Source organism: Lynx rufus, unplaced genomic scaffold (genome assembly GCF_022079265.1).
Source record: "Lynx rufus isolate CCGP_SWC_20201006 ecotype Redwood Valley unplaced genomic scaffold, mLynRuf1.p SCAF_16, whole genome shotgun sequence".
NCBI lineage: Eukaryota > Metazoa > Chordata > Mammalia > Carnivora > Felidae > Lynx > Lynx rufus.
This window is the reverse complement of record NW_025814830.1, coordinates 55762726-55787953: the sequence shown is the minus strand read 5'-3', so window position 1 is coordinate 55787953 and position 25228 is coordinate 55762726. Positions and strand designations below refer to the sequence as shown.

Genomic DNA, 25228 nt, shown 5'->3' with positions numbered 1-25228 from the left:
CCAGGTATTTGGGAAATGCTGCTCCCTTAGGGTCACGTTGAGGGTTAAATGAGATGATGCATGTGAAACTCTCACCCCCTAAATGGTAATGTTCTATTACGGGGCCTCTTGGCCATTGTATTTCATGTCTTGTGATTCCTTATTTGTGTGTTTTTGTTTTTGTCTCTTAAGACAGTCTATTTTTGTAAGGACAAATTTGTAAGAACTCTCCAAGTATTAGCAGTATTCACCTTTTGTCTTATATGTGGCAAGTGCATTTCTTTTGAGAATTTAAAGTAGAGGCAAAGAAAGTTCCCCTTTCTCTTTCTCTCTGAACTCTGTCTTTTCATTTGTTTTGCTTTTTGTACACCTGTAAGACCCAGATTGGTCACAGGTGTTCCATTGTGCTTTGAGAAGTTTGTCCATCCGTCAGCCAAACCAGTGTGGTGCTTTCCGATGGGTTTGTCTCTGGGGAATTGTAATGTGGCTAGCTCAACTCTAGAAACAGAGAGTAGCGAAGACTTTTGTGTAATCAAAAACTCAAAGGTATGCCACAGAGTAAAACTCACTGAGGATAGAGTTCAGGGTGAATTACTAGAGTCGCTAATGGAAATATAGGAAGTCCTGATGCGGTTGTAGAAGGTAGTTGGGACAGAGAGAGGACTATGCAGTCCCTTCCTGCTGGGGCGCTTCTCAGTTCAGCTTTCCTGGGACAGCAGACCATGTGGTAGAAGGAAGGCTAACTGGGAAAGTTCTCATTTTGAGAAATTAAAAAAAAAAAAAGATAAAAATGGTAAAACGGGGTGCCCGGGTGGCTCCGTCGGTTGAGCGTCCGACTTCGGCTCAGGTCATGATCTCACAGTCTGTGGGTTCGAGCCTCGCATTGGGCTCTGTGCTGACAGCTCAGAGCCTGGAGCCTGCTTCGGATTCTGTGTCTCCCTCTCCCTCTGCCCTTCCCCGGCTCACGCTCTGTCTCTCTCTGTCTCAAAAAATAAATAAATAAATAAATAAAATGGAAAAACAGGCATATTCCTAGTCACCCCCCAATAAATGTTAATTCTTTTGTTATATTTGCTTTTGATTCCTCTACCTTTGTAATTTTTTTTTTTGATTGTTTAAATGTTTATTCATTTAGTTATTTTGAGAGAGAGCAGAGGAGGGGCAGATAGAGAGGGAGACAGAATCCCAAGCAGCCTCCGTACCCTCAGCACAGAGCCAGACGCGGGGCTTGATCTCAGGAACTGTGAGATCATGACCTGAGCCAAAACCACGAGTCAGATGATCAACCCATGGGATTGAACTACCCAGGCACCTCTTGACCTTTTTTAGCAGAAAACATCTCAGCTGATACTCAAAGTCGTCCCTTCTGGTCAGCACTGCCCTTTCTACTCCAAGAAGCAGCCACTGTCATAGGCTTAATTTACTAGTGTACATAGGACATATACATCTGTATATAGCATATGCTAGGACATTGTCCCCAAATGTAACATTTGTGGTGGTTTAGTTTTTAGAAATATATCCTCTGTGAGTATCGTACATCTGCTTTTCTTCCCCTTGTGAACTTCTGTTTTTAAGTTCTGTCCATGTGAATACATTTAATTTTGGTTCACTGTTTTCAAATGCTGTGTGGTGGTTCATCATTTGGAGAGACCACACTTTGTCGCTTCTCTTATTTTTATTTCTTTCTTTTACTATATACAGCATACAGTGAACAACACGTTTCCTTGAATGCAGATAACATACACGCAGAAGTAGTGTTGCTGGGGCAGTGGGCTGTGCGATTTGCACTTTTGCTAGGTACTGCCCAGTTATTTCTGAGCTTGATTTTAGCTGCTTTCACACCTGTCACTAGAGCATGGACAGGTTAAGTCACAAAAGATGAAATACAAATGTTCATTATGCATCATTACAAAGTTGCAGTCATTTCTGGTCCAGCTATTTTAAGTTATCCCATTTAATCCAGTATCTGCCAAATTCTTTCTAATCTGAAAGATCCATTTTTTAAAAGTTTATTTATTTATTTTGAGAGAGAGCGTGTGAGCTGGTGAGGGGCAAAGAGTAAGAGAGAGAGAGAGAGAGAGAGAGAGAGAGAGAGAGAGAGAGAGAGAGAGGAGAGAATCCCAAACAGGCTCTGCACGGTCAGTGCAGAGCCCCTCTGGGGCTCAGTCTCACGACTGTAAGATCATGACCTGAGCCAAGATCAGAAGTTGGGTGCGTAACTAACTGAGCCACCCAGGCACCCCTGAACAATGCATTTTTACTTATTTTAATTTGCATGTGCCTGATAACTAGTAAGGATGCACATTTAAAAAAATAATTATTGGCAGTTTGGATTTCTCTTGTTTGCCTATCCTTTTTGCCCATTTTCTCCCCTATTATTTTTCTTAACTATTTTGTGGGTTTAATTTATTTCACCTGGATCGATTTCTGTTTACTATATTGTAAAACATTTTCATGTAGTCTATAGTCATTTGCAGTTTAACTTCATTTATAATGACTTTTGTGAAAGTTACATGTTAATCAAATTCATGAATTTTGGGTTTAAGTAATGATTTTCATCTCAAGGTTATGAAGATGGTTGGCAGCTGGGTCTTTGATTTCAGTAGTTCATTCTGGTAGCTTGAATTGCAAGCTCATTTATGTCAAACATTGGACTGTTGGCAATCCTATATGGTATACCTAGATGTGTCATAGCGTTAGTCTAATTGTGATTGAAATACATATACACGTATAAGAATAGTCATGTATGAGACAGGCCTGATTTCCCTTCTCTTAATTCCCCAAGTTCTTTCCTGAACTAGACATTTGGTTAAGGTGAGTGTTCATAAGGCCAAAGTGCCAGGTCTATTTAGGTAAAAACCAAAGTACTCCCAGCCTTGGTGATCAGGATCTCAGGCTGGCTGAGAAGGTGAGTTGTCCTTGCCCCCTCAGGTTCGTGAATGGAACCTCCAGGTCTGGTCCAGCCCTGACGGGAGTTTAATGGTGCCTCCGTTTTTTAGTGTCTTGGGTGGGTGAGACTAATTAGTGAATTTGCATGTTTACATGTTTGCTTTCTATCTTTTGATTGGATTTTCCAGAACAGAAAACAACCCACAAAAATGGGAGTGGGAAAGAGGATACCATACACCTGTGTTTTCTTGCTTTATAGGATTTAGGGCCATGATTGACTTTCAGGGTGCAGACAATGTCTGCATGTTTAAAATGATAGGATGATTTTGCAAGGGGGGAGGGTCGGGGGGTAGCACTGGGAACTGAAAACGAGGTAGCTCTCTATAATGTTTGGTGAGACGTTCACAATTTCCAGTGTCCTAGCAATAAATCAGTTATTTGTATAGAACTTTGGCTTTTCTAGTCTGCTGCTTATTGGAGCCGTTGGATCAAATATTTTCTAGTGGTATTTCTCTGGGCAGGTGAAAGAAGGTTGGTAGGGAGAAGCCAAGTCTGAGCTCCTAATTTTGGGGTTCGCACATAACAACTGGCTGGCTTACAGGAATGGGATCAAACCAAGCCCGGCCTCCAGGGCGGGTGCAGGCCAGGGCCAGGGTAAACACTTTTTGATGCATCATCACTCCTTAGGCTGCAGGCCTCCTGCAGTAACTTACGTGTGGGGCTATAAATAAGTCATCACTTCTCGGAGTTCTGAGGGCGAAGCCAAGTGCGTTATTTTGCCTTTGACCCTGACGAGGCTTTTCTTGGTTAATACTTCACCATTTAGTTGGTGAATTTAGAGGTCCACATTCACACCCTAGTTCTTAATCAGAATAATCAAATAATAACAAAGGAAAAATTTAGAATGCGTGTGTTTTTCCCCTCCCACACTGAGCTGTAAATCTTCAGACATAAGGATTTCATATCATTCAGCTCAGTACCTGCTGGTGTCAGGTTTTGAATTTAAGGTATGTATATTATATATATACGTATAATAAGATATATAATATATATAGTTAAGACATATATATTATATACGTATGTATAATTTGCCCATTTCTTCCCTTGATGGTAAGTTTTTTTGACACATAGAATGATATTTGGGTAATATTTTGATCTGTGGTAAGTCTAAAGTGGGTTTAGATTCCGTCATGATTAGAAATAATCTGTTTCCAATAACGTATGATCTTTTTGACAGAAATGGGAAATTAAAAACCAATATTTAATTCTGGTTTTGCAATCAGAAGAAAATGCTGTTTCTGTCCTATCTGATATGCTGATGTAAAATACGAGCAACGAGGCTTTTGTTAAATATGGTTAAAATTGGAAGGTCATCTGAGGAAGAGGTGAAATGGGCAAGCTGTACGTTATAAGGCTGGCTTCAGGGATATTTTATGATTACTTGTAAAGCAGATCCTAGCCCACTGGTTTTGGTGGTGGGATGGGCAGGTCAGTGAACTGTTCCTGTAATAGAAACGCACGTGTCTTACCCGCGAGAAGGGGAGGCCAGCCCCGCTCCGGTACATGCAGCAGGATTTCAAAATTTGAGGGGAAAACCTTTATCTTTTTTTCCTGCTTTACCAACTGAAAGGACTATAGTCCTCTGTGTTTTTGCAAGTTGAATCTCATATGGTGCTTTACAGAGAAACCTTTGCCTTCTGGTTAGCAAAGCAGAAAAGGGTATAGGACAGTGGTGCATCATAGGGGAACATTTTTTAGACTTCGTCTTTTTGACCTTAAAAAAGTAAGCTAGAAAGTGAACCTGGTACCCAGAAAGCATCGAATAAAGATGTCCCCCGACCATATTTAATTGGATAGACACTGGTACCTTGCCAAAAAGGATCGATTGGTTGTTAGAAGTCCAGGCACTGCCATTTTTACTGTTGCCCTGTGTTTATAAAATGAGTGTGTAACACGTGTGAGGCTCTGACTTTGTCTTTCTGGCTGGAAAGGGCTTGCAAACACAAGGGTGTCTTTGGGACTTTGCAGAGGAACAAGCGTCCTCTGCAAAGAAGGCCCTTTCCCCAAGGCTGGCGGGGTTTGGAACTCATGAGTCAGCGTCCTCTGCCAGCGACACCATCACTGTCCGCCCGGTGGCGATGGAGAGGCTCGGGAACCTGAGCTGGCCAGGCCTGCGTGTGGAGTATTAGTGGAGGAGCAGGGACGTGTCAGAAACACTAGACAAGGTCCGGGGAGGGGTGGCAGTGACTGCCCCGTCAGGCTCACGGGCTTCTCTCCTGGTCTCATCCGTGGGCGGTGGGGCAGGGAGTGTGGGTGTCTGAGGGTGACAGATGGGCCTTCCCAGGAGTGGGTGTCACTTGGCCAGCAGGTGGGTGCCTGTCGTGGGAGGCGGACTGGGGTCAGAGTCCTTAGCCCGTTGGCACTGAGATTGCTTATCTTTACATGGACTGAACTGGTTGAGAACAAGTCACATGAGTCATAGGCGGTGTCAGCCGTCCTGGGGAAGTGTTTGTTTAAGTGTCCCGAATAGTCCAGGTGTTTAATAAGAGACACCTGTGGGCTGTGTCCATGTTTTGGGTTTTACAGTCTTTCCATCCTAAGATGAGCTGGCTGCAGAGTTTTTCCAGATCTGCTACATTATGAGAGAGAGAGAGAGAGAGAGAGAGAGAGAGAGAGAGAAAGGCATTTCATGCAGTTACAGTAATAGCTAAGCAAAGCGGGGCACTGGAGAACACATGGGTTTCAGGCCAGTGGTCTGTCGTTGGAGAGGTGGTCCTGGATACTGGCACAGAGCAGCGGTGCTGGGAAACCCGGGGACTGGGTGCCCAACTCCCCTGTCCTGCCTGGGGGAGATCCCCCTCCCACCAGCCCCAGCCCCCAACTTTGTTTTTAGCCTCAAGTCAAACTTGGAGCCATACTTTATTTTTTTTTTTTTTAATTTTTTTTTTCAACGTTTATTTATTTTTGGGACAGAGAGAGACAGAGCGGAGCCATACTTTATTAAGGAGGGTGTTTCACTCCTAATTTAGTGCACACAAAAATCAGTCTTACCAATCAAGCCATCTTAGAGTTTTATTTAGAGAACCCTGCAGCGTGCGGCAGGTAGGAAGGAAATCAGCAGCCTCTGGTCCACCTTCCGGCCCTTCTCCCTGCTTGTCCAGTGACGCGTCTGGTCACACGGTCCTTTCCTCCTGCCTCTGCCTCACCTGGTGGTACAGTGGCCTCCCTGGAGCCCCGCCTGCATTTCCAGGCACATCTCTGCTGGCGCCCCCACGGGTTAATGGTCCTCTGTGGAGGCTCTGTCCTTGCTGCTTTTCCACCTAGAATCTTCCATGCCTTTTTGTTTGTTTGTTTGTTTTTGGTGCTGCCTGTGGCCTCCCATCACTGCTGCCGTCCAACTCCCTCCAGGGCTGGGGGACAACTTCCCTTTCCAGGTTTGTCTTGTGTGCCCATCGGCTCGCTGTGGTAGCGTCTGAGTGCGGTGCTGTCACAGCGTGAACGGGGAGGAGGAGGCTGGGTCCCTCCGTGGCCGCCTCTGGCACTGATGTGGCACACGGAAGAATGGCGCTCCCGTTCTTGGTCCCCTTCTGCTCTGATGTGTGTGCTTATCTGTCATGGCTGGCACAGGGACTGTGTCTGTTAATCTCCACCTTCCCTTCCAGGGAACGGGCCTCTCAAGAAGCAGAAGTGTGTCTGCTGGTTTCTGCAGGGGTGAGGGAGAGGGAGAACGCTTCTAGCCCACTCTCTCCCACCCAGAGAGACTGACCAGAGTGCCGTGTGGATGGGGAGTTTTTGGGAAACCCCATCATACAGCCTGGAGCTCGTTGAAGAGGGAATGCGTGGTGAGCACTTGGCAGCCCCTGGCAGTTAGGTCACAAGAGGCTGCCGCTTGTGTTGGCTTGACTTGGGCCAAATCACTGGCCTGTTTTTTCTCTCGGGCAAAACATTTTTCAAATAGCTTTTTGGTAAAAAAAATTTTTCATGTTTATTTTATTTTTGAGAGAGAGAGAGAGAGTGTGGGAAGGGCAGAGAGAGGGGGAGACACAGAATCCGAAGCAGGCTCCAGGCTCCGAGCTGTCAGCACAGAGTCTGACGCGGGGCTCGAACCCACGAACTGTGAGATGACGGCCTGAGCCGAAGTCGGACGCTCAACCGATGGAGCCCCCCAGGCGCTGTGGAAATTTTCTTGTTGGAATATTTGAAGTGGCAGTTTACTTTTTTTACTGTGGTGAACGTACACATGCAACAAAAACTTCCACTTGGGCTGTTTGTAAATGCACAGGTCTGTGGCACTGAGCACTTTCACATCGTTGTGCAGCCATCGCCCCTGCCCGTCTCCAGGACTTTCCCTTCTTGCTCAGCTGTGCCTCTGTCCCCATCACTACCTCCCCATTTCCTCCCCCAGCCCCTGCAGCCAGCGTTCTTCTGTCTGTCTCTCTGAATCAAATGCCCCAGGGAATCCTGCACTATTTGTTTTCTGGGGACCAGCTTCTTTCACTGAGCATAAGGTCCCCAAGGTTTATCCATGTTACAGCAGGTGACAGAGTTTACTTCCTTTCTAAGGCCGAATAATATCCCGTTGTGTGGATGGCCCACTTACCTGCCTTCTGGATATTGTGAGTAGTGCTGCTGGGAGCGTGGGTGCAGGGGCCCCTCCTTCAGCTCTTTTGGGGATGTATCCCAGATGGAGAATGAGAGCAGGTCATATGGTAATTCTGTGTGCCCGTACTTTTCCACGTTTTATAAATTTCCTCAAGCCCAGCTCACCCGTTTTTCTCCCCCTCCCAACCTCTTTTTTTTTTTAATTTAATTTTTATTTTTTATTTTGTGGCCATCATTGGAGTAGACACTCTCAAAAAAAGTCTCTTAAGCTATTTTATATAATAGATAAGCAAGGAAACCTTTTTTGTAAAAAAGTTTTTTGTTTAAGTCATCTCTATACCTAACGTGGGGCTTGAACTCACGACCCCGAGATCAAGAGTTGCATGCTTCACCAACTGAGCCGGCCGGATGCCCCAGCAAGGAGACTTGAATCGCCAGCCTTCCACCCCAAATCCAGTACTTGAAAAGCAGCCGGAGGCATCCTGGTTTGGTGTGCTAGCTTTCAGTCATCTGGGACAGGGTCTGTGCCAAAGGATAGAGGTCACACTTGGTAGTTTTTCTAGAAGCAAGGGTACATGGTGCTGGCCAGTCTGCAGGCCCTAAAGGTATTATTTTATTTTATTTTATTTTATTTTATTTTATTTTATTTTATTTTATTTTAAATTTATTTTTGAGAGACAGAGCACAAGTGGGGGAGGGGCAGAGACAGAAAGAGGCACAGAATCAGCCGCAGACTCCAGGCTCTGAGCTGTCAGCACAGAGCCCGACGCGGGGCTCGAACCCACTCGAACCGTGAGATCACGACCTGAGCCAAAGTCAGATGCCCAACCGACTGAGCCACCCAGGCGCCCCCCTAAAGCTATTTTAAGGGCAGTTTCCCCTCATGACTTTTGGAAGGTTTCTGGAACAATCAGAGGATGTGGCGTTGTTCTTATTCCCTATTCAAGAGAAAGATTTTCCATCAGGTGGAAAATAATCAAACATTTCTCCGAGGCACGGTTAGGTCAGAATGGCATTATTCTGCCTTGGTGGATTTGTTAGGGCCTTTAGGGAACATTAAGAAAACCCCGCTAAGGATTGCTGTGTTTATTAGCACTGCACCCTAATTTTGCTTTTCTTCTGATTGCTGGTGGGGTTTTTGTGGACACTAACTGCTTGTGTAGCTTCATAGCCCGTGCGATGCCAGCCAGCAGTGCTGTGCCCTCACGCAGCGCACAGAAAGCTGGTGATGTGGCCGTTGTGGCTGCAGTCCTTGGAGCCATCTGGGAGGTTGGTTCCTGTCGCGACGGAGTGTGGGTTGGACTCTGACGCAAAAGCCATGTCAAGTCACTAGCCTTCGGCGACCTGGGCCCAGGGAGCAGCATCAGTGCCTCACGGAGTCCTGGCCGTTGACTTCCCGCTCTCACATCTGTGCCCTGTATCTGACCCTTGGCACCGAGGGTGCCAGTGCGCGTATTATAGAAGCGTGCGGTTCACGGAGGACCACCGCCACCCCCGCCCCCTGCAGTCACACCATTTGGCCAAGGAGGCGGTAAGAGACTCCTCATTGTCCGTCACCGCACGCACTGGTGGCCTGCTGAAGCCGGGAAGGAGCTGTCCTTTCAAAACCACACAGCAAACAAACTGAAGCAGCAATCTTGTGCGGTGGCAACTTTGAAGTGCATGGTTTGCACAAGAGAAAGCCAGTGTGTCTGGAGAGCCAGACACAGTAGTGACCGCTGACCGGTGGCTCTCGGGAGGAGCCGCTTGGCTGCGATGGGCATCACAGAGCGGACAGGAAGTGGTGAAGGCCGCGTACGTGGAGCAGAGCCCTTCTCAGTGACTGTGGGGTAGACTGGTTGCTTCAGTTTGTTCTGCCGCCCGGGTGGCCTGTGCGGGTGTGGACGAGCTGTGCTGTCTCAGGTTCCATGCAGGTGTGGCTGAGTCCCTGCCCCAGGCTCACGGAGGGCTCCCAGGCCCTCAGCCTGCGTCAGCCTCCAGCTGCAGGCCTCCAGTCCTTGCTCTCCAGCCAGCAGGGTACCCTGCATGCTTTGTGCTTTTTTTGCTTGATAACGAGCAAGTCTGTGATTTTTGTCTTAGTCTTCAACATCGCGTCTGTTCGTCAGCAGAGGAGGTAGGAAGAAGCAGGGTCCCGGGCAGGCCTGAGCCGCCAGCCCCCAGGTAGCTTCTCCGTGCTGCGTGCATCTCGAGCTTTACTTTGGGTACTGTTGAAGCGCTACCAGCTCATAGAGGCATTTGGTCCAGTATCATCCATTCTGTTGAAAAGACCAGACCGGACCTCTGGAGGATCGGGGCCGGGGGTGGGGGGCAGCACGTTGCCACTGCCGGTCCCACTGTGTCGATCCACGTTCCAGACGGCCTGCTGAGACGCCAGCCTTGCCCAGCCTTGACTTGCCTTCCTGTGCCAGGGGCACAGTCCCAGAGGCGGCCGTGCCGTGAAGCCCCAGCTGGGCGCTTGCACCGAGTGTGAGCACGGGGAGAGTGCTGTGGTGATGCGTGAGGGCCTGGGCGGGGGGCCGTGCTTGCCACCCTGAGGCGCCCCATCCAGGCTGCAGTTCCAGGTCCCGCAGCGCGAGCTCTGCTCCGCTGTGGCAGCCTAGGCCTCTCTGCGTGTGTTTCCTCCGCACTGATGTGGACGGGGTAGTAGCAGCAGCAGTCTCGGGCCTGCCGGCAGGGTCGGCCACACTGACGCCTGGCCCGAGCAACGGTTGGTACCGGGCAGGTGTGGTTATTGTTAGCTTGGCCAGTGGGCAGGTCTGGATCCGTGGTGACTGGCTCAGGACCGTGCTTTCCTTTCAAAGCCCTGCTGGGACGCGGTCACCTGAGGTTTCAGCTGGGAAGTGCTGGGGCGTGACTTGGAAAAGCCGGGCTGTGGCGGGGCAGGGCAAGGAAAGGGAGAAGGAAGCAGGAGGGTTCCAAGGATCCCTGTCGCTGGCTGGGGTCTAGGTGGCCTGGTGCCAAAGGGACATGCGTGTGCAGCTCTTCCTTCCAGGATCTCGCCCAGGACTCTGATCACAGGCCTGTGGCTTTGTTTAATAGAACCAGCAGTGTGGCGAGCCACAGCAGGGGTTCAGGGGGCCTTGGTGGAACCCTGACACCAAGGACCATCTCATTTCCTGGGAACGTGTTGTTTCCTGACCACTGAGCTTGTGCCGCACCCCGTCACGAGCTGGGCGTTGTCCGATTTTGGGTTTGTGCCGTGAGGCTTCTGGAGCTCATCGGAGTGGACGGTGCGGGTTGTCCTTTCGTCAGGTGTGGTCTGAACCCAGGATAAAGGCTTCACTGGTGAGTGCGGGCGCTGTGTGCAGAAGTCCCACAAAACCTCCCCAGCAGGGGACAGACACACACTTGGAAGACGGGGCCAAGGTTTCAGCGCACCTCCCCATACTCCGTCCCCCGCCCTCCATCAATCTGTTTCTGTCGTTTCATGATTTCTTGACCATGATCTCCACAAATATTTCTTGTTGCAGAGTATGGCGTTTGCGAGAACCTGCGGAAGCTGGACATCACGGGCGTGTCTTGTAGAGACGTCTATGCCAAGCGTAAGTTAACCTGTTGCCACCCACTGTCACCTTAGTTCCAGAGCCAGACGCAGAGTGAGCACCCATGATAGGAACACGAAGAATTTGACCCACAGCCCACGGGGCCCTTCTCAGACACCTCCTCAGGGTTGTAGCTGGCGTGGTAGCGCTAAAACCAAGGGGCTCTTTTCTCTGTTTCTGGGCGTCTCACCCTTACTTTTCAGCCCGTCAAGGAGAATGGTGTCTTTTATTAGGTGTCAAGGGCCGTTAGCGCTGAGAAACGTGGCTGCCCTGGAAACTCTGGGTGTTTCCAGAAGTGTCCCTTCCTCTGGATCCTGGGCCCGCAGCCTGAGGGAACAGGTGGACAGCAGCTCCGTGGTGAGGTGTGGCCGCTCCCGCAGGCTCCCTCGGCCGGTGGGGCTGGGCTGCCTTGGAGCGCACCGTCCTCCAGCCCCACCCAGGCTCCCCCTTCTCGGGCTCCTTCTGCCTTGCAGTCTCCTGTCGCCATGATGAACCCCCCGGGCCCCCCCATTTCTTGTTGTCTGCTCCCTTGCTTTCCAGAGTCATCAGTGACACTCCCCATCTGTGTGTTCACAGTCCCCCCAGCCCCAATACCTTTCCTCGGGCCTCTTGGTGTGCGAAGGCCTGTGTTCACACCGTCACGGCCTGGGAGCCGCGGGTCAGCGCCGACCCGCAGAGGGCAGCCCGCAGGTCCACTGCCCGGCCGCCGCCTGGAGCTGGGGATCGGAGAGCGCAGGGACGATGGTGACCCAGTTCTCTTTGGCCTAAAGTTGACTTGTTCACTGCTGTGAAAAGGACCTTAAGTTTTCATCTCTAACCATCTTGGTAGATTTGGGTTTTCCTTCTTTTGAAATGTTCTCCATTGAAAGCACGGCAGGTGCTCTCCTCCCTTAATGCCTTGCCTGCCAGCTGGGGCCGCACTCTGTGCGGGGACACCTCCGACTCTGGTCAGAGAAGGAGGCCGGTCGCGGAGAGCCACCGAAGCCCTGGCAGCCCCTCCAGGCTCCGGGCCGCGCAGGCTCCTGCCTCTTTCCCTGTCCTTCCTGTTAGCAGGTCTGTCACTCGGGGTCTCTCTCTGGGATGCCCCTCCTCACGGGGAGTGTGGGGTCGCCACGTAGGACGGGCTCTGAGGGAGACCCTGGTGGGGCTCTGTCCCTGCAGGCTGATTTCGTCGTCCGGCGGGTGCCTCGCCCATCAGAGGCTCTGTCCCCACACGTGGCGCGTGTTCTGATGCGGGCTTGCTCACACCGGGGAGCCCTCCTGTCGGAGGCTGGGGTTCTTCACGGACCTTCCCCTGAGGAGCCAGCGTGCTCACGACACACGCAGCTTGTGGGGGCTCAGCGTGCCCTCCCACCTGCCGCGCACCTCTGGGGGCCTCTGCCCTGCCGCGCCCAGCACCCCGCTTCCTGCCCCCCCCCCCCCCGCCGCCTTCCTCAGGGCCTTGGGCTTCCCCTTCACCCTCTGCTGCTGCACCCAGGTCGGCAGCTGCCCCTGCTCCCCGTCTTTGCCCCTAGACCCCGTGCAAGGCCGGCTGCTTGGGACCCGCCAGCTCCCCCTTCCCTGGGCTTCTCCTTGTGCGCTCAGACTCTGCTTTCTGCTCATGCCTCTGCTCCACGTTCTGCCATCTCTCCGGGGGACGTGGGTCTGGGGGACCCAAGTGGTCAAGCGTCCTGAATGCTGGATTCCTTCCTGTCCTCTCCTCTCAGCGGCCAGAACAGTGCTGCTTTGCATCCTGCAAAGCCCAGACTCCAGAGGCAGAAAGCCACTTCTGCCCCCCTCCCTGCCCCCGCTCCGTTCGGTGGGTGTGCACGTGGCCCTGGCTTCACTCTGGTTCCTCCGTGGTTTCCCAGAGCTCGTGTCTTAAATCTAGCCAGAGCGTGGATGTCAGATTGTCGTTGAAGCAGGGGCACATGCCCCACAATGGTCTCCATGTGCGTGCACAGAGGACAGAGATGTCCTGGCTTTTCTGGACCATCAGCTGGTTTCTAGGAGTGTCCACTACGTCAAGTTTTTATCATCTGACTGCTCGAGTTTGTTAGGTCGTTTGACAGTGTTATCTGAAAGCAGCTTGAAGGGAGAAGTTTGCCTTCAAGTAAGCACTCAAACTTGTCCTCGGGAGTGTAGGCATTCAAAATAGCATCTGGAGGAAGGCAGGTTCCTCTGCCCACCGGGGGTGGCTGCAGATGTGGGAATTAAGGCCTCCTTAGAGCTCGACTCGGCCCTGCTGTCCTGTGGAGCACAGGTGGGCAGTGACTGAGCAGTGGGTGGTACGGCTGGGGTAAGCCAGGGGTGGGAGACTGAGAGGGGACAGGGTAAGGGGAACGTGCTCCTGTGCACGTCTGGAGTGCTGGGGGTGTGGACAGGCACACGCGGACATCTGGAGATTTCTTTTCACTGCTGAGTCTTGACCCGTAAATGGTTGCAAAATCCGGGGAATGATTCATAGTCCCTTATTCAGGGTCCCGAAGTGTTGAATCTGCTCCTGTCAAAGCCAGCTTCGGTCTTCATATACATGGTGCGGGAACTGTCTTTGTGAACTTGCTCTGAGAGCCTTACCCAGGAGGGAATCGCTTAGCTTCTGGAATGGGTGCTGGAAGAAAATGGATGCTGGTTCCTGGTGTAGATGGTAGAGTCTGCAGCCGTGATTCAGAAGGGAGGAGGTCTGAGTTAGGAGGCTGGCAGACATTGCCCTTAGTCAGAAACAAAACACACGCGGCAAAGGTCAAGGGAAACACCAGGTGTGCACCAGGCAAGGGAGAGATCTGACTTGAGCACAGGGGTTCCCTAAACGGTCTCCCTAAGGTCCCCCAGCCCCGGCCCTGGCTCTCCCACCTCCGTGCTCCCTTGATCTGTGGTGGTCGAGAGAGGAGGGTCCCGAGCTTTTCCACCATCAGGAGTTTCTGGTGTGACTCCTTTGGTTGAAGGAAGATAGGTCACCCCTGGCAGATGCTGGCCTCCTGAGGTTCTGGGGGCCGAGTGTGTAACAGGAAATGTCCGTGGCCATTGCGGGAGAGGGTGTTGTCATGAAAAGTGTTCATACCCTCGTGGGAGCAGAACCATCTTTACCCTTTCCCTGCTGTGTCTGTTCAGGTATAAACCCTCGCGTCAAGTCGGGACGTTTCATGAAAATTCTTCCCGATTACGAGCACATGGAGTACAGAGATGTTTACACCTGCCGTACGTACCTCCTGCTGCCTCTGGCTTTTGCGGGCAAGCACGGCCGAAAAGCTGCATGGAGAGGGACCTCTAACTCTGGGCACGAGGACTGCTTGGGTCTTAACAGCGAGCTGCCCTCCTTGGCTTTTGCTGTTTTCTTGCTGTTCTCCGTGGCTTGACCACAGCCGAGGCCACACCTGAGCCGTGGCCCGTGTCAGCTGCACACACGGGCTGGGATTCTGCAGCAGCTTTGGGGTTTTTGGGTTGTAGCAGCAAGACCACTCTGTTGATGCACGTTTTCATATTTTTTATTTATTGAGGCTGAAGAGAGAGGACAGGGTAGAAGCCTTGAAACACTTCTGTTCCAAAATTAAATGTAAATGGTTTGCTCTGAGACTTCATTAGTCACGTTGTAATAGCTTGCGTGAATTAAAAAGAAATCCTACGACGTACCCATGCTGGACAGAAGTGTGTAGAAACAGTTGGTTAATTAGAATCTGATTCCTCTCTTGATTAGCATCACTCGAGTCTGGAAATTTCCATAAGCCCTGTTCCAGGTGATTAATGCCACCTCAGCTCTTCGTAAGGTTGAGCTGAGATGCAGGGTGAGTGTCTGTTGTCGAGAAGACATTAAACGTACCTGCTTGCGCTAAAAGGTGTCTTCACGTTCCTAGAAGCACAGGGCACCGCTCCGTCCTGTTACGCCCACCCTTCTGAGCCTCCGCGTGTCTGTGTCTCGTGCCTGGATCAGGCCCCCTCTGGAATCTCGTGTCTAACAGACCCTATGGGAGCAGAGGGAGAAGTGTTGCTTCTGGGACTGCGCCTCATCCCGTCAGACTGGACACGCAGCTGACACGTGCCCGCTGGTCCTGTGGTGCTTAGGGACCATCCTGGGTCTAGTTAGTGTGCCTCAGGGTACGTGTGAGCTCGTGCTCAGCTCCTGTGACAAGGGGGCTTGTCAGGAGTGCGTGTGAGCAGGCACGAGGAGCCGGGTGGGCCACCTGGGGGGTCCAGTGGGTCAAGTCTGAAGTCCAAAGGCGTGAATTGTGTTCTCTGAACCCTCTTGCCCTCTTGGAAGGTTCCTCTAGAACAGTGTGCTGTGGAGTGACCCACCCTCCCGCTTAGTGGTCAGTGAGCAAAGGTAGAACGTTGAGCTGTGCTGACAGGAACCGCCTGTGCGCAGGACCATAGAGCTTCATCACGTCATATGTCTGTCACGGATCCTTCCGGAATCACAGTCCATCTGGGCTTATACCGTAGGGCTAGGATGGAATTCTGACCCACTGTGGGCAGTACCTAGAGTGTGTCCTTTTGTCCCCCGTGGTGGGCAGGAGTGTTCTGTGACTGTCGGGATGTGTCACAGTCCATCTAGGCTTTTCACCCACAAGCTGTGCTCTCCCCTCCCTCCTCCCTCCCCCCCCCAAGCTCGTAGCTGACAGCTTTGTAACAGGCCTGTTCTAATCAGACACCACCCACTGCTGTCCTCTCTAAGGTTTGGGTATTGTTTAAAAATACAGTGGGCATTATAGAAACCTTGGACGACCCAGAAAATACAACGACAACAACCACTTGTGAGTATTGGTTTTGCATTTTTCTGGGGACATACTTACACTGCGAGCACTCTTGTCTCCACGGTCTGTTAGAACATCAGGAAAGAAGTTCACGTGCGTGAAGAAAGGAAACCAGTTTCAACCCGAATTTGAGGCCTGTATGCCCAGGCCGTCGGTATTCCAGGGCTCCTGGTGCGTTCTTGTAGAGGGCAACTCAGGATGCAACATTTTTGACGTTGGCCAGATCCTCTGGAAATGTCTGCGTGGCGACTGGCTTGTGAGGACCTTGGGACCCGGCACTGTTTCTTTCTCTCTCACCAGTTTGCCCTGTTCCTGGAGCTCTTGGCACCCGGTGTTCCCTGGTCCCTTGAAGTTCTCTGGGCCAGGTTCTGCCGGGCCGGAAACGGTCAGCAGCCTCCGCGTAAGACGCTGTCCTGGGGAGGCGCACGTCAGCCCACCTCATGGTGCTGGGCGTCGAGGGCCTCTGTGGCCCCCACGAGCGGCTTGGGCCGTGTCGGTTGTGCTTGTTTGTCTGTCAGGCCGCATGTTATTGTCATCGCCTGAGACTCTTGGTGGTCTGTGTCCGTGAGGCGTTGGCGGCATCGTGGGGGACGCATCGTTAACGACGTAGCTGACGCATGTCTCTATGTGTGAATTGATGGTGACCAGTGACCAGAGGACTCAGGGTTGTGAGGCGTCCGTCTGGAGTCCCAGCGATGCTCCACGGCTCTGGTAGGTACAGGGGCTCTGGCGGAGTGTCACGCACTCCTCCGGGACGAGGTGCACGAGTCGCTTTTAACCCTCGACGTAGATGACACGGTGTTTGGCCGCACAGGTGCACCTGATGGGAAGGTTCCTCCAGAGTCCCCTCTGCCTGGTGGAGCCAAGAACACGTGGGGTTCCCGAGGAGGGGGAGACCCTGGCAGTATAAAGACGGAAGGTGCTCCTAGAAAGGGCAGGGAGGCCCCGGTGAGAAGTGGGTCTGAGGGAGGGAGGCAGCCTGCCCGTCGCCCGGCCGGATTCTGAGAGCCTCGTCTCGTTCTGCATGCTGAGTGCGTATCCTGCAGCTTCGCTCGGTTCCTTTATTCTGACGTGTTTTTGACGCAGCCTTTGGGGATTTCTATATGCTCTGCCGTGTCATCTGCAGACAGTGACGGTTCTTCTTCTTTTCCAATTTGGACGCCTGTTCTTTCTTTTTCTTGCCCGACGGCTGCAGCCGGGACTTCCAGGACTGTGTCGAATACGGGTGGCGGGAGTGAGCGTCCCTGCCTTGTTCCTGATCTCAGAGGAAAAGCTCTCAGCTTTTCCCCACTGAAGATGATGCAGCTGGGGTGTTCTTTTTTTTTTTTTTTAATTTTTTTTTTCAACGTTTATTTACTTTTGGGACAGAGAGAGACAGAGCATGAACGGGGGAGGGGCAGAGAGAGAGGGAGACACAGAATCCGAAGCAGGCTCCAGGCTCTGAGCCATCAGCCCAGAGCCTGACGCGGGGCTCGAACTCCCGGACCGCGAGATCGTGACCTGGCTGAAGTCGGACGCTTAACCGACTGCGCCACCCAGGCGCCCCAGCTGGGGTGTTCTTGTATGTGGCCTTTATCATGTCGAGCTGTGTTCACTTTATACCCATCTCGTTGAGAGGTTTTTGTTTTTTTTTAATCATCGGTACATGTTGAATTTTAACAGATGCTCTTTCCGCGTTTATTGAGATGACATATGATTTCATTTAGTTAATGTGATTGTTACCACAGTGATTTGTGGATGTTGAACCATCTCTGCATCCCTGAAATAAATCCCACTTGATTATGGTTAATGGTCCTTTTAATGTGTTGTTGAATGTGATTTGCTAGTATTTTGTTGAGGGTTTTTGCATCTCGGTTCATCACGGATGTTGGCCTATAGTTTTCTCGTGGCCTCCTCGTCTAGATTTGGTATCAGGGTCATGCTGGCCTTGGGGGGGGGAATGAGTTTGGACGTGTCCCCTCCTCTGATTTTGTTTTAATAACCAGAAGCTACCAGCAAGTGGCAGCGGTTACATCAGTTGCATTTATGCTCATCTTTTCACAAGTCTGAGTCTGAGGACCACCCACTGCCTGAAACCCCTGTTCTGCAGCAGCAGACGTGATGGTTCCAGAGCAGCTTTATGGCCTGGCTGGTGGAGGGCCATCGCGGCTGCACCCGGGACAGCCAGCTCCCAGCTCACGCTGTGCTGAGGAGAGCCGGATCTTTTGGGCCTCGTGTGCCAAGAGTTTCCTGCTGGGCCTGTTAAGTGGCCTTTCTGTTGGAGGATGAGAGTTAGCGGGCACGGACTAGCACGGGGCATTTTCCCGTTAGTGCTTAGCCGAGAGGTCCCTTCACCTCAGATTATCTCACTCATTTCCATTTCAGGGGGTGGGGTGTCTCAGAGCCGGGAATGTTTTTCTGAACACAGCCGCACTGACCTCGGGGACCAGCGGTTGGAACAGCCTCTGAGCTGCCTCATTTGGCTGAATACCAGTGTTCTGACAGGCCTGAGTCCTGCCTCGTGGGGCTGGAGCAGCGGCGTTTCCTCCGTCATCCCGAATAGTGTAGTTCTCTCGTGTCGAGGCTCTCTACCCACGAACTGAGGCTGTGGCCTGGTGCTCGTGACAGTAAAGCACCCGAAGTGTCTAGAACAGTCCGCTGGACTCTCGGGTCTCACGCCCGCTGCTGGGGCTACGCCAGTCTCTGTAACCTGATCCCGCCCACCTCTCCTGACCAGTGGCCACCGGCTGTTTGGAAACGCTGGGGAGGGCTCTGTGAGCTGGGGGTCTTCCGGGTGAGAAGCCCCGAGGTCTGCTCAGTGCCCTGGGGCAGGACGTCTCGGCCCAGACCCTCCTTCTGCCCACACAGGGTCAGGGTGAGGGCCGCGTGGAAACGTGCGGGGAAGTGGGCGAGCCAGTGCCCGCTCCTTGTATGGCGGCCCTGGGCGTTAGTTAGAGGCTAGCTCCGAACGTGGCTCCCCTCCTGGGGGCACCCTGGGCTCATTGAGGCTTTCGGGTCACCTCTGCTAGACTCTGTTCTGGTGGCTCCACTTTTTTAAGCGCATAACATAAAACACAGACTTTACGTTGTGAAATGGCTTGCCTGCTTAGAAGTTAGCGTGCTCGCAGTTGGGCTGAGGGTGTTGGTCTTGTCTCTCTCTTGGACCATCTTGGGGGCCATCCCAGGCCCGTGAGCCAGTGTTGTGTCAGCAGAAGCCACAAGGAGAACAATGATTTTTCTCACACGTGCAGAGCTTATACGAGGGTTCTGCCACTCCAGGCAGACAGCTGGGAGGCAGTGTTTTAATTTCAGAGAGCTGTAGCTGTCATTTTTTATTATTTATTTTTTTTAGAGAGAGAGAGAGTGTGTGTGTGGAAGGGGCAGAGGGAGGGAGAGAGAGAACCTCAAACAGGCCCCGTGCTCAGTGTGGAGCCTGATGTAGAGCTCGATCTCACCACCCTGATCACGACCTGAGCCGAAACAAGAATCCGACACTCAACCGACCGAGCCCCCCAGGTGCCCCCAGAGCTGCGGCTTTTAAAGGAAAAGAGGGAGGTCTCCTTTCAAAGTTGCTAAGAGTCTTGTGTGGTCTTTGAGTGGTCCAGGAGCTGTGTGGTCATAGACTGATTTGGAAAGAACAGACTGTTGCTTGTAGTCAAGTTGGGGACTAGGGGAGGGGGACACGAGAGGAGAGGGTCATGCTGAATGGGCCCATTGACTTTATTCTCCCGTGTTTTATCATGAAAATTAAAAAGTCTACAAAAAGGGTCATAGAGCAAACACCCGCTTGCCATCACCTGATTCTACAACCGTCTGTGATGCTTTATTATCTCACAGCTTTCCATCCACCCATCTCTCCATCATCCTGCTCGATTGATGCATTTCAGAGTAAGTGGCAGATGCTGTCGTATTTCACCCCTGAACCCTTGAGTATGTACGTCAGTCTGCAGCTCATTTGTTTATGGTTCCTGGTCCTGCTGATTATTGCTTGTGTGTTAAACACAAAACCTATCCGGGTGTGACTGTAAATTAGCCAGACCAACTTTACTGTGCGTCTTGTAAACCGACTCAGAAGACTGCACACGGGATGAATGGCAGGTGTCTGGGAGACAGTAAAGGCTCATTTAGAAACCTGTGTTAACAGGCTGGAACCTCGGGTGACAGCGGGTAGCTGCCCGCCAGCTGTCTGCATACTTCAAAGGCCTGGGCTGCTTCTGGCCTCACTCTCCTCCTCCCTGCACTCCAGACACAGTGGAGACCTGAGAGCTGCCAGCCCGTCTCCAGGTCCCGCTGGCTCTGCTGGCTGGGTCTTGCTTCCCGCAGAATGATGTGATCGTGCCGTCCAGCCCATCCCTGCCTCCCGCTGTGCATCAGCCTGGGTTCTCCAGACAAACAGAGCCATTCCTTTATGTGAAGAAAGTTGTTGTAAGGAATTGGGTCCCACAGTGAATGTAGGTTGAGAAGTCCCAAGGTCTGCCATCAGTGAGTCACCTAGGAGGCATGGTGGCCCTGGGACCAGCTCCCAGAGGAGCTGAGGGTGTAGTTGAAGTCTGAAATCTGGCCGGCTCGAGACCTTGGAGGAGCCCATGTTTCCTTTCATGTCCCAAGTTAGAAAGACTGATGTCCCAGTTCACGGGGTCAGGCAGGTGTCTCCTCCTTGGGGAAAAGCCTTTCTTTCCAGGCTGTCCACTGATTGGATGAGGCCCACCCAGTTGGGGACGGCGGTTGGTTTTACTCAGTGTGAGGATTCAAATGCTAACCTTGTCTGGAAACACCCTCTCAGATGCACCTGCTGTAAATGTGTTGTCGTGGGTCACACGTAGTCACCTGTTGCCCAGACAAGACAGCGTGCAGTTGACTCTGGTGGGAATTTTAGCCTAACTGCTTTATGGACACGTCTCGCGTACAGATGCCAGTGTCCCCTCTGCCGTGTCCCCAGGAGGGAGGTGTCCCAGTCTTTGACTCCCCCGCTGATGGGAGGCTCCCCACTTTACAGGGGTGCTCCCTCTGTGTCTTTCAAGGCAGCAGTCACCGGCACTGATCACTTAGAGGCTAGGTTTCAGAATGGTCCAGTTGTCTGTTTTGTTAAGGGTTCGAAAGACATTTCATTCTTAGAATTCTCTAGAAACCTTTGCAAAGATCTGCTTGGGTCCACATTTGCGCACGAGGCTCTGTTAGTTACCAGCATCAGGCGCTTCCTCCCCGGTGACTGTGAAGCACAGCCTGGCCGGCTCTGGCGTGACAGCTCTCTCTCTTCCCGCAGTGCTCCACCGCTACAGACACATCCTGGGGCTGTGGCAGCCAGACATCGGGCCCTACGGAGGACTGCTGAACGTGGTGGTGAGTCCGAGCCCGCGGCACTGGGCCCTGGTGCGGGTGGGACTGAGGCCCTAGTGGTCTTCTCCCCCAGGCGCCGCCCGGTGGTCACAGGGAGCCCCCTTAGGTGACTTGCGATTTTGTAAATGACCAAAGGTTCTCACTGCGACCTTGGACTTCGTGGTGAGGAGCCACAGGGTGTCCTCCCTCCCTCATCCTGGTCCCCGCCTGCGGACATCTCGGCCATTGTGTTCACGCCAGCAGGACACGCTAGTTTTGGGTTGTGCACTCACTTCTTGTCCTAAATCAGGGGCCCCTTGGAGCCGTAAACAGTCACCCTCTGACCCTGGCGGCCCCGTCTCTGTGCCCCGAGGCGTGCCCCAGCTGTGACCCGTCATGCGGACTTTTTATCGTTCCACTAATGCTCGCGAGTGCCTGTCCCACGAATAAGACGCAGTTCAGTGGCCAGGACGGCGGGCTGGGGTGCAGTGTCCTGGTGAGTCACCTGGGAGGCACGGTGGCCCTGGGACCAGGCGGGCCTGGTGCTGACCGGAAGCCTCAGCGGAGTCGGAAAGTGGGGTTCACCCACCATAGTAACACTGGGGTCAGGCCAGGGTCCTTGATGGATGGGAAAACCAGCGGTGGGCACTTTGGGGGAAACTGTATTTCCACAATATGCGAGCCTCTCCCCACAAATCCTGTATTACTCGCTGTCTTAGCTTCCGGGGGCCAAATTACCAAACTACCCCCAGTGGATTCTGTCACTCATCTGGAAGCCTGACGTCCTCAGTATTAACCAGGCTGAGACCAGGGTGTCGTGGGGTCGCCGCTCTCCCTCTGAAGGCTCTGGGGGAGGGTCCTCCCTGCCTCTTCCCAGCTGCGAGGCCCAGGTGTCCCTTGACTGTGGCTGCACCCCTGCAGCCTCTGCCCCTGACCCCACACGGCCTCTCCCCTCTGTGTGTCTCAGACCTAGTCTGCCTCCCTCTCTCGGGAATGCAGTGATTGCATTGAGGGCCCGGGTGAGCCCCAGCCATCTCTTCTTAAGATCTTCAACTTCATGTTTGTAAAATCCTCGTTTTGCAGTATAGGGTGGTGACATTCATGGATTCCGAGGACTTCTTTGGGAGCTACTGTTTAGCGGTCATGATTACAAGGAGGAAGAGGCCTTTACGGGGGGGAGATGTGGCCAACAGCACCCATCGCGGTGATCCCCGTTAGCTAACTGGCAGTGGGACTCTGACCTCAGGCCCCTCCTGGTTTCACTTGATGGACTTAGCCTCCCTTCTGTGGATCCTTGCCAAAAATACACAACCTGAATGTGATCGTGGGCACCCCTTCACACAGACCCTCCTGGGGGCCATGCCCCAGAAGAACTGCCTTCTGCCTGCTGAGTGCCCGGCTCACCGTAGGCAGGAAGGGATGATGAGCTGAGGCCTGTGCTCCTGGGGACAAAGGGGACCAGGGCCGGCAGAAGAGGACCAAAGGGGACAGCTTGCCCAGTGGGGGTGTGTGCAGGTGCTTGGTTGTGCCAGTAGCCTGATCCTGTCTCCTGAGAGCTTCTCCCCGCCAGACCATAGTGTTTCTTGTTTCAGCCGCCTAGACTTCCTGATTCTGTCTGTCCGCCTTTTTTCCGTCTCCTGCAGGCCGGTTCTTTTCCCTGTGGAGGCAGACACTGTCGCTCAATACTGAGGAGCTGGGTGGTTCTCTTCCCTCAAACGTGGTCAGGCAGGTCAGGCGGTCGGGGGGTCTCGTAGAGGCGTGCTTTAGCTCTGTGTCTAAGTCCCGGTGCTGGGGCACCCCTGTCCGTGCCCCGGGGGTTCCTGGAGGCCCCCATCTCTGCTGCTTGCAGCTGGGACGTCTCGAGACCTGGCCGACCCGGGGGGTGTCCAGCGTGTGCCCAGCCTGTCCCGGGCTCGGTGTTCAGCCGGAGCGCGGGCCCCTCGGCAGATCCCGGGGGTCTTTCTCCACACAGCTCCCTCCTTTCTGGGACTCTGACCCCCGTGCTCCAGCACGCCAGCCACCTCGAAGTCCAGTCTCTGTTTTCTCTGTTTGCCTGGGCCCCTCTCTGCTCTGGGGTCTGGCAGGTGCCTCTGGCAGGAATCCAGAGCGTGGCCAGGGGTTACAGCCCCTCGCTGCGTGTTGGCTGTGGTCGCATTTGTGTTCACAGCAGCCCCCGTTACTCCACCGTGGCCAGGATGCGAGAGTCTGGCTTTGTTTCTTGTGCTTCTGGTGAGGTTTTTCCCTCTTCCTTGTCTTGTAGAATACATGAGGAGGCAAAGTTACTTTAAAGTCTGTGACCTCCAGTTCACTTTACAGACTTTTTCCTCTGGATTTTCAGGCATGGCCTGGCGTTGCCCGCACCCGTGGCCGTGGCTGCTGCTCTCCCCAGGAGGGTCCCTGGCCTCTGGCCTGGGTTCATAGCCAGCAGAGCACTTGGCTCTGACCAGGTTGTCACCTGAGAGAGCCTAGGCACCTCCTCTCCAGGGCCTGTATTCCCAGCAGGGCACAGATACCGCTGAAGCCTCTCCTGGCTGGTTGGCCTCTCAGCAGCCACTTTCTGCTTGACTTCTCCATCTCCCGGCCTCACGGGTTAGGATCTGGAAGGTGCCTCAAGGGCAGAGCTCTGCACACTTTGGGATCCTGCCCTAGAGCCGTGGCTTCCGAGGCAGCCTTGGGGGCTCCACCACCCCACCACCCTCTGCCAGGAGTGGTCAGGGGCCTGGGACCCAGGGGTGGGAGGCCCTGCCCCCTTTGGCTCACCTGTCCCTTCTTTTCAGGCCCTGGGTCCTTGTCTTGGGGCCCCTGGTGTCTTCAGGCAGCATTCGAACTGCTGTGTGTGCAGACTTCCCAGCTGGTGTCTGCAGGAGGGGCTGTTTGTTGTAAGCACCCTGTTCCTAAGCAGGAGGAAAGTCTTTTTATTTTTTTAAAAAAAATGTTTATTTACTTATTTATTAAAAAAAATTTTTTTTAGTGTTTATTTGTGAGAGAGACAGCCAGACAGACAGAGTGTGAGTGGGGGAGGGGCAGAGAAAGAGGGAGACACAGAATCTGAAGCAGGCCTCAGGCTCTGAGCTATCATCACAGAGTCCGACGCAGGGCTCGAACTCGTGAACCGTGAAATCATGATCTGAGCTGAAGTCAGACACTTAATTTAACTGGGGCCACCCAGGCGCCTCTAAATGTTTATTTATTTTTGAGAGAGAGGGAGAGACAGAACATGAATGGGGAAAGGCCAGAGGGAGAGGGAGACACAGAACCCGAAGCAGGCTCCAGGCTCCCAGCTGTCAGCACAGAGCCCAACGCGGGGTTCGAACTCACAAACCGTGAGATCATGACCTGAGCCGAAGTTGGACGCTCAGCCGACTGAGCCACCCAGGCGCCCCAGGAGGAAAGTCTTGTAGCTTCATTTTTACGTGCTGCTCCGTCGCTTGCCTGTCCTGTTTTGAATAGTAGCTGCTCAGTTCTAGTGCTTTACAGGCATCTGTATCGTGGGGTGCGGCGCTTTGCTGGGTCTCCAGCGTGGAGACCCCCTCCCTCCTCGGGCTCGCCATGTGCTCTTAGCAGAAGCCCCAGGGCTGGGGGTGTGCACGTGCCTGACCCCCGTGTCACTGCCGCTGGTGCTCCAGTGTGAATGGAGTCTGGTGCCCTTTGGGGAGTGCCCGTGTTCTGATCTTGCTTCCCCCTCTGCTTGCACACGCTCTTGGTGAGTCCACGGGCCCGGCCACAAGCGCGTGGTAGTAACAGACGGCACATTGGGGCCCTGCGTAGCCTCGGCGTGGGCTCTTCAGAGCCTGGCTCAGCTGAGTCACCTGGGGGCCCCAAGAGCTCTGTCACTCTGTGGTTTGCTCACCAGGTGGGGGTTGGACAGGGATAAATATTGCTTCATATTCTTTACGATGCAGTGGAAACATCCATTAAGAAACATGCTTTATATTTATGTTCAACATCACTGGGGAAAGCCTTGCATTTAGAACGTTCCTTCCAGGACAAGCCAGTCTGCTCCCCAGCGTGGGCAGACTGCTTTCCTTTCTTTAGGCGGGGAGGGTGATAATTGTTTTTCTTCCTGGCAGTGAGTAATAGAGTAAAAAAGAAATTGCAGCTTCTGAAAGGAGGGGGTAATTAGGGGAGAATGGAGCCATGACAAAAGAGTGTTGGCTTGCCCTTGTCAGACCGGTTTGCCACAGGAATGATGGG

The 25228-nt window shown here is 52.9% G+C and overlaps 1 protein-coding gene across 2 annotated transcripts in view; it reads left to right on the top strand.

Moving 5' to 3' along the window:
* FBXO31 (F-box protein 31) overlaps nucleotides 1-25228 on the top strand; it is a 45781-nt gene that overhangs the window by 1630 nt on the left and 18923 nt on the right. The window contains exons 2-4 of one of the 2 annotated variants that reach the window (XM_047078885.1): nucleotides 10941-11012; nucleotides 14103-14189; nucleotides 20982-21058. In XM_047078885.1, the coding sequence (XP_046934841.1) occupies nucleotides 10941-11012; nucleotides 14103-14189; nucleotides 20982-21058 (236 nt within the window). The remainder of the gene's footprint in view (nucleotides 1-10940; nucleotides 11013-14102; nucleotides 14190-20981; nucleotides 21059-25228) is intronic. The other variant, XM_047078886.1, reaches the window with a different exon arrangement.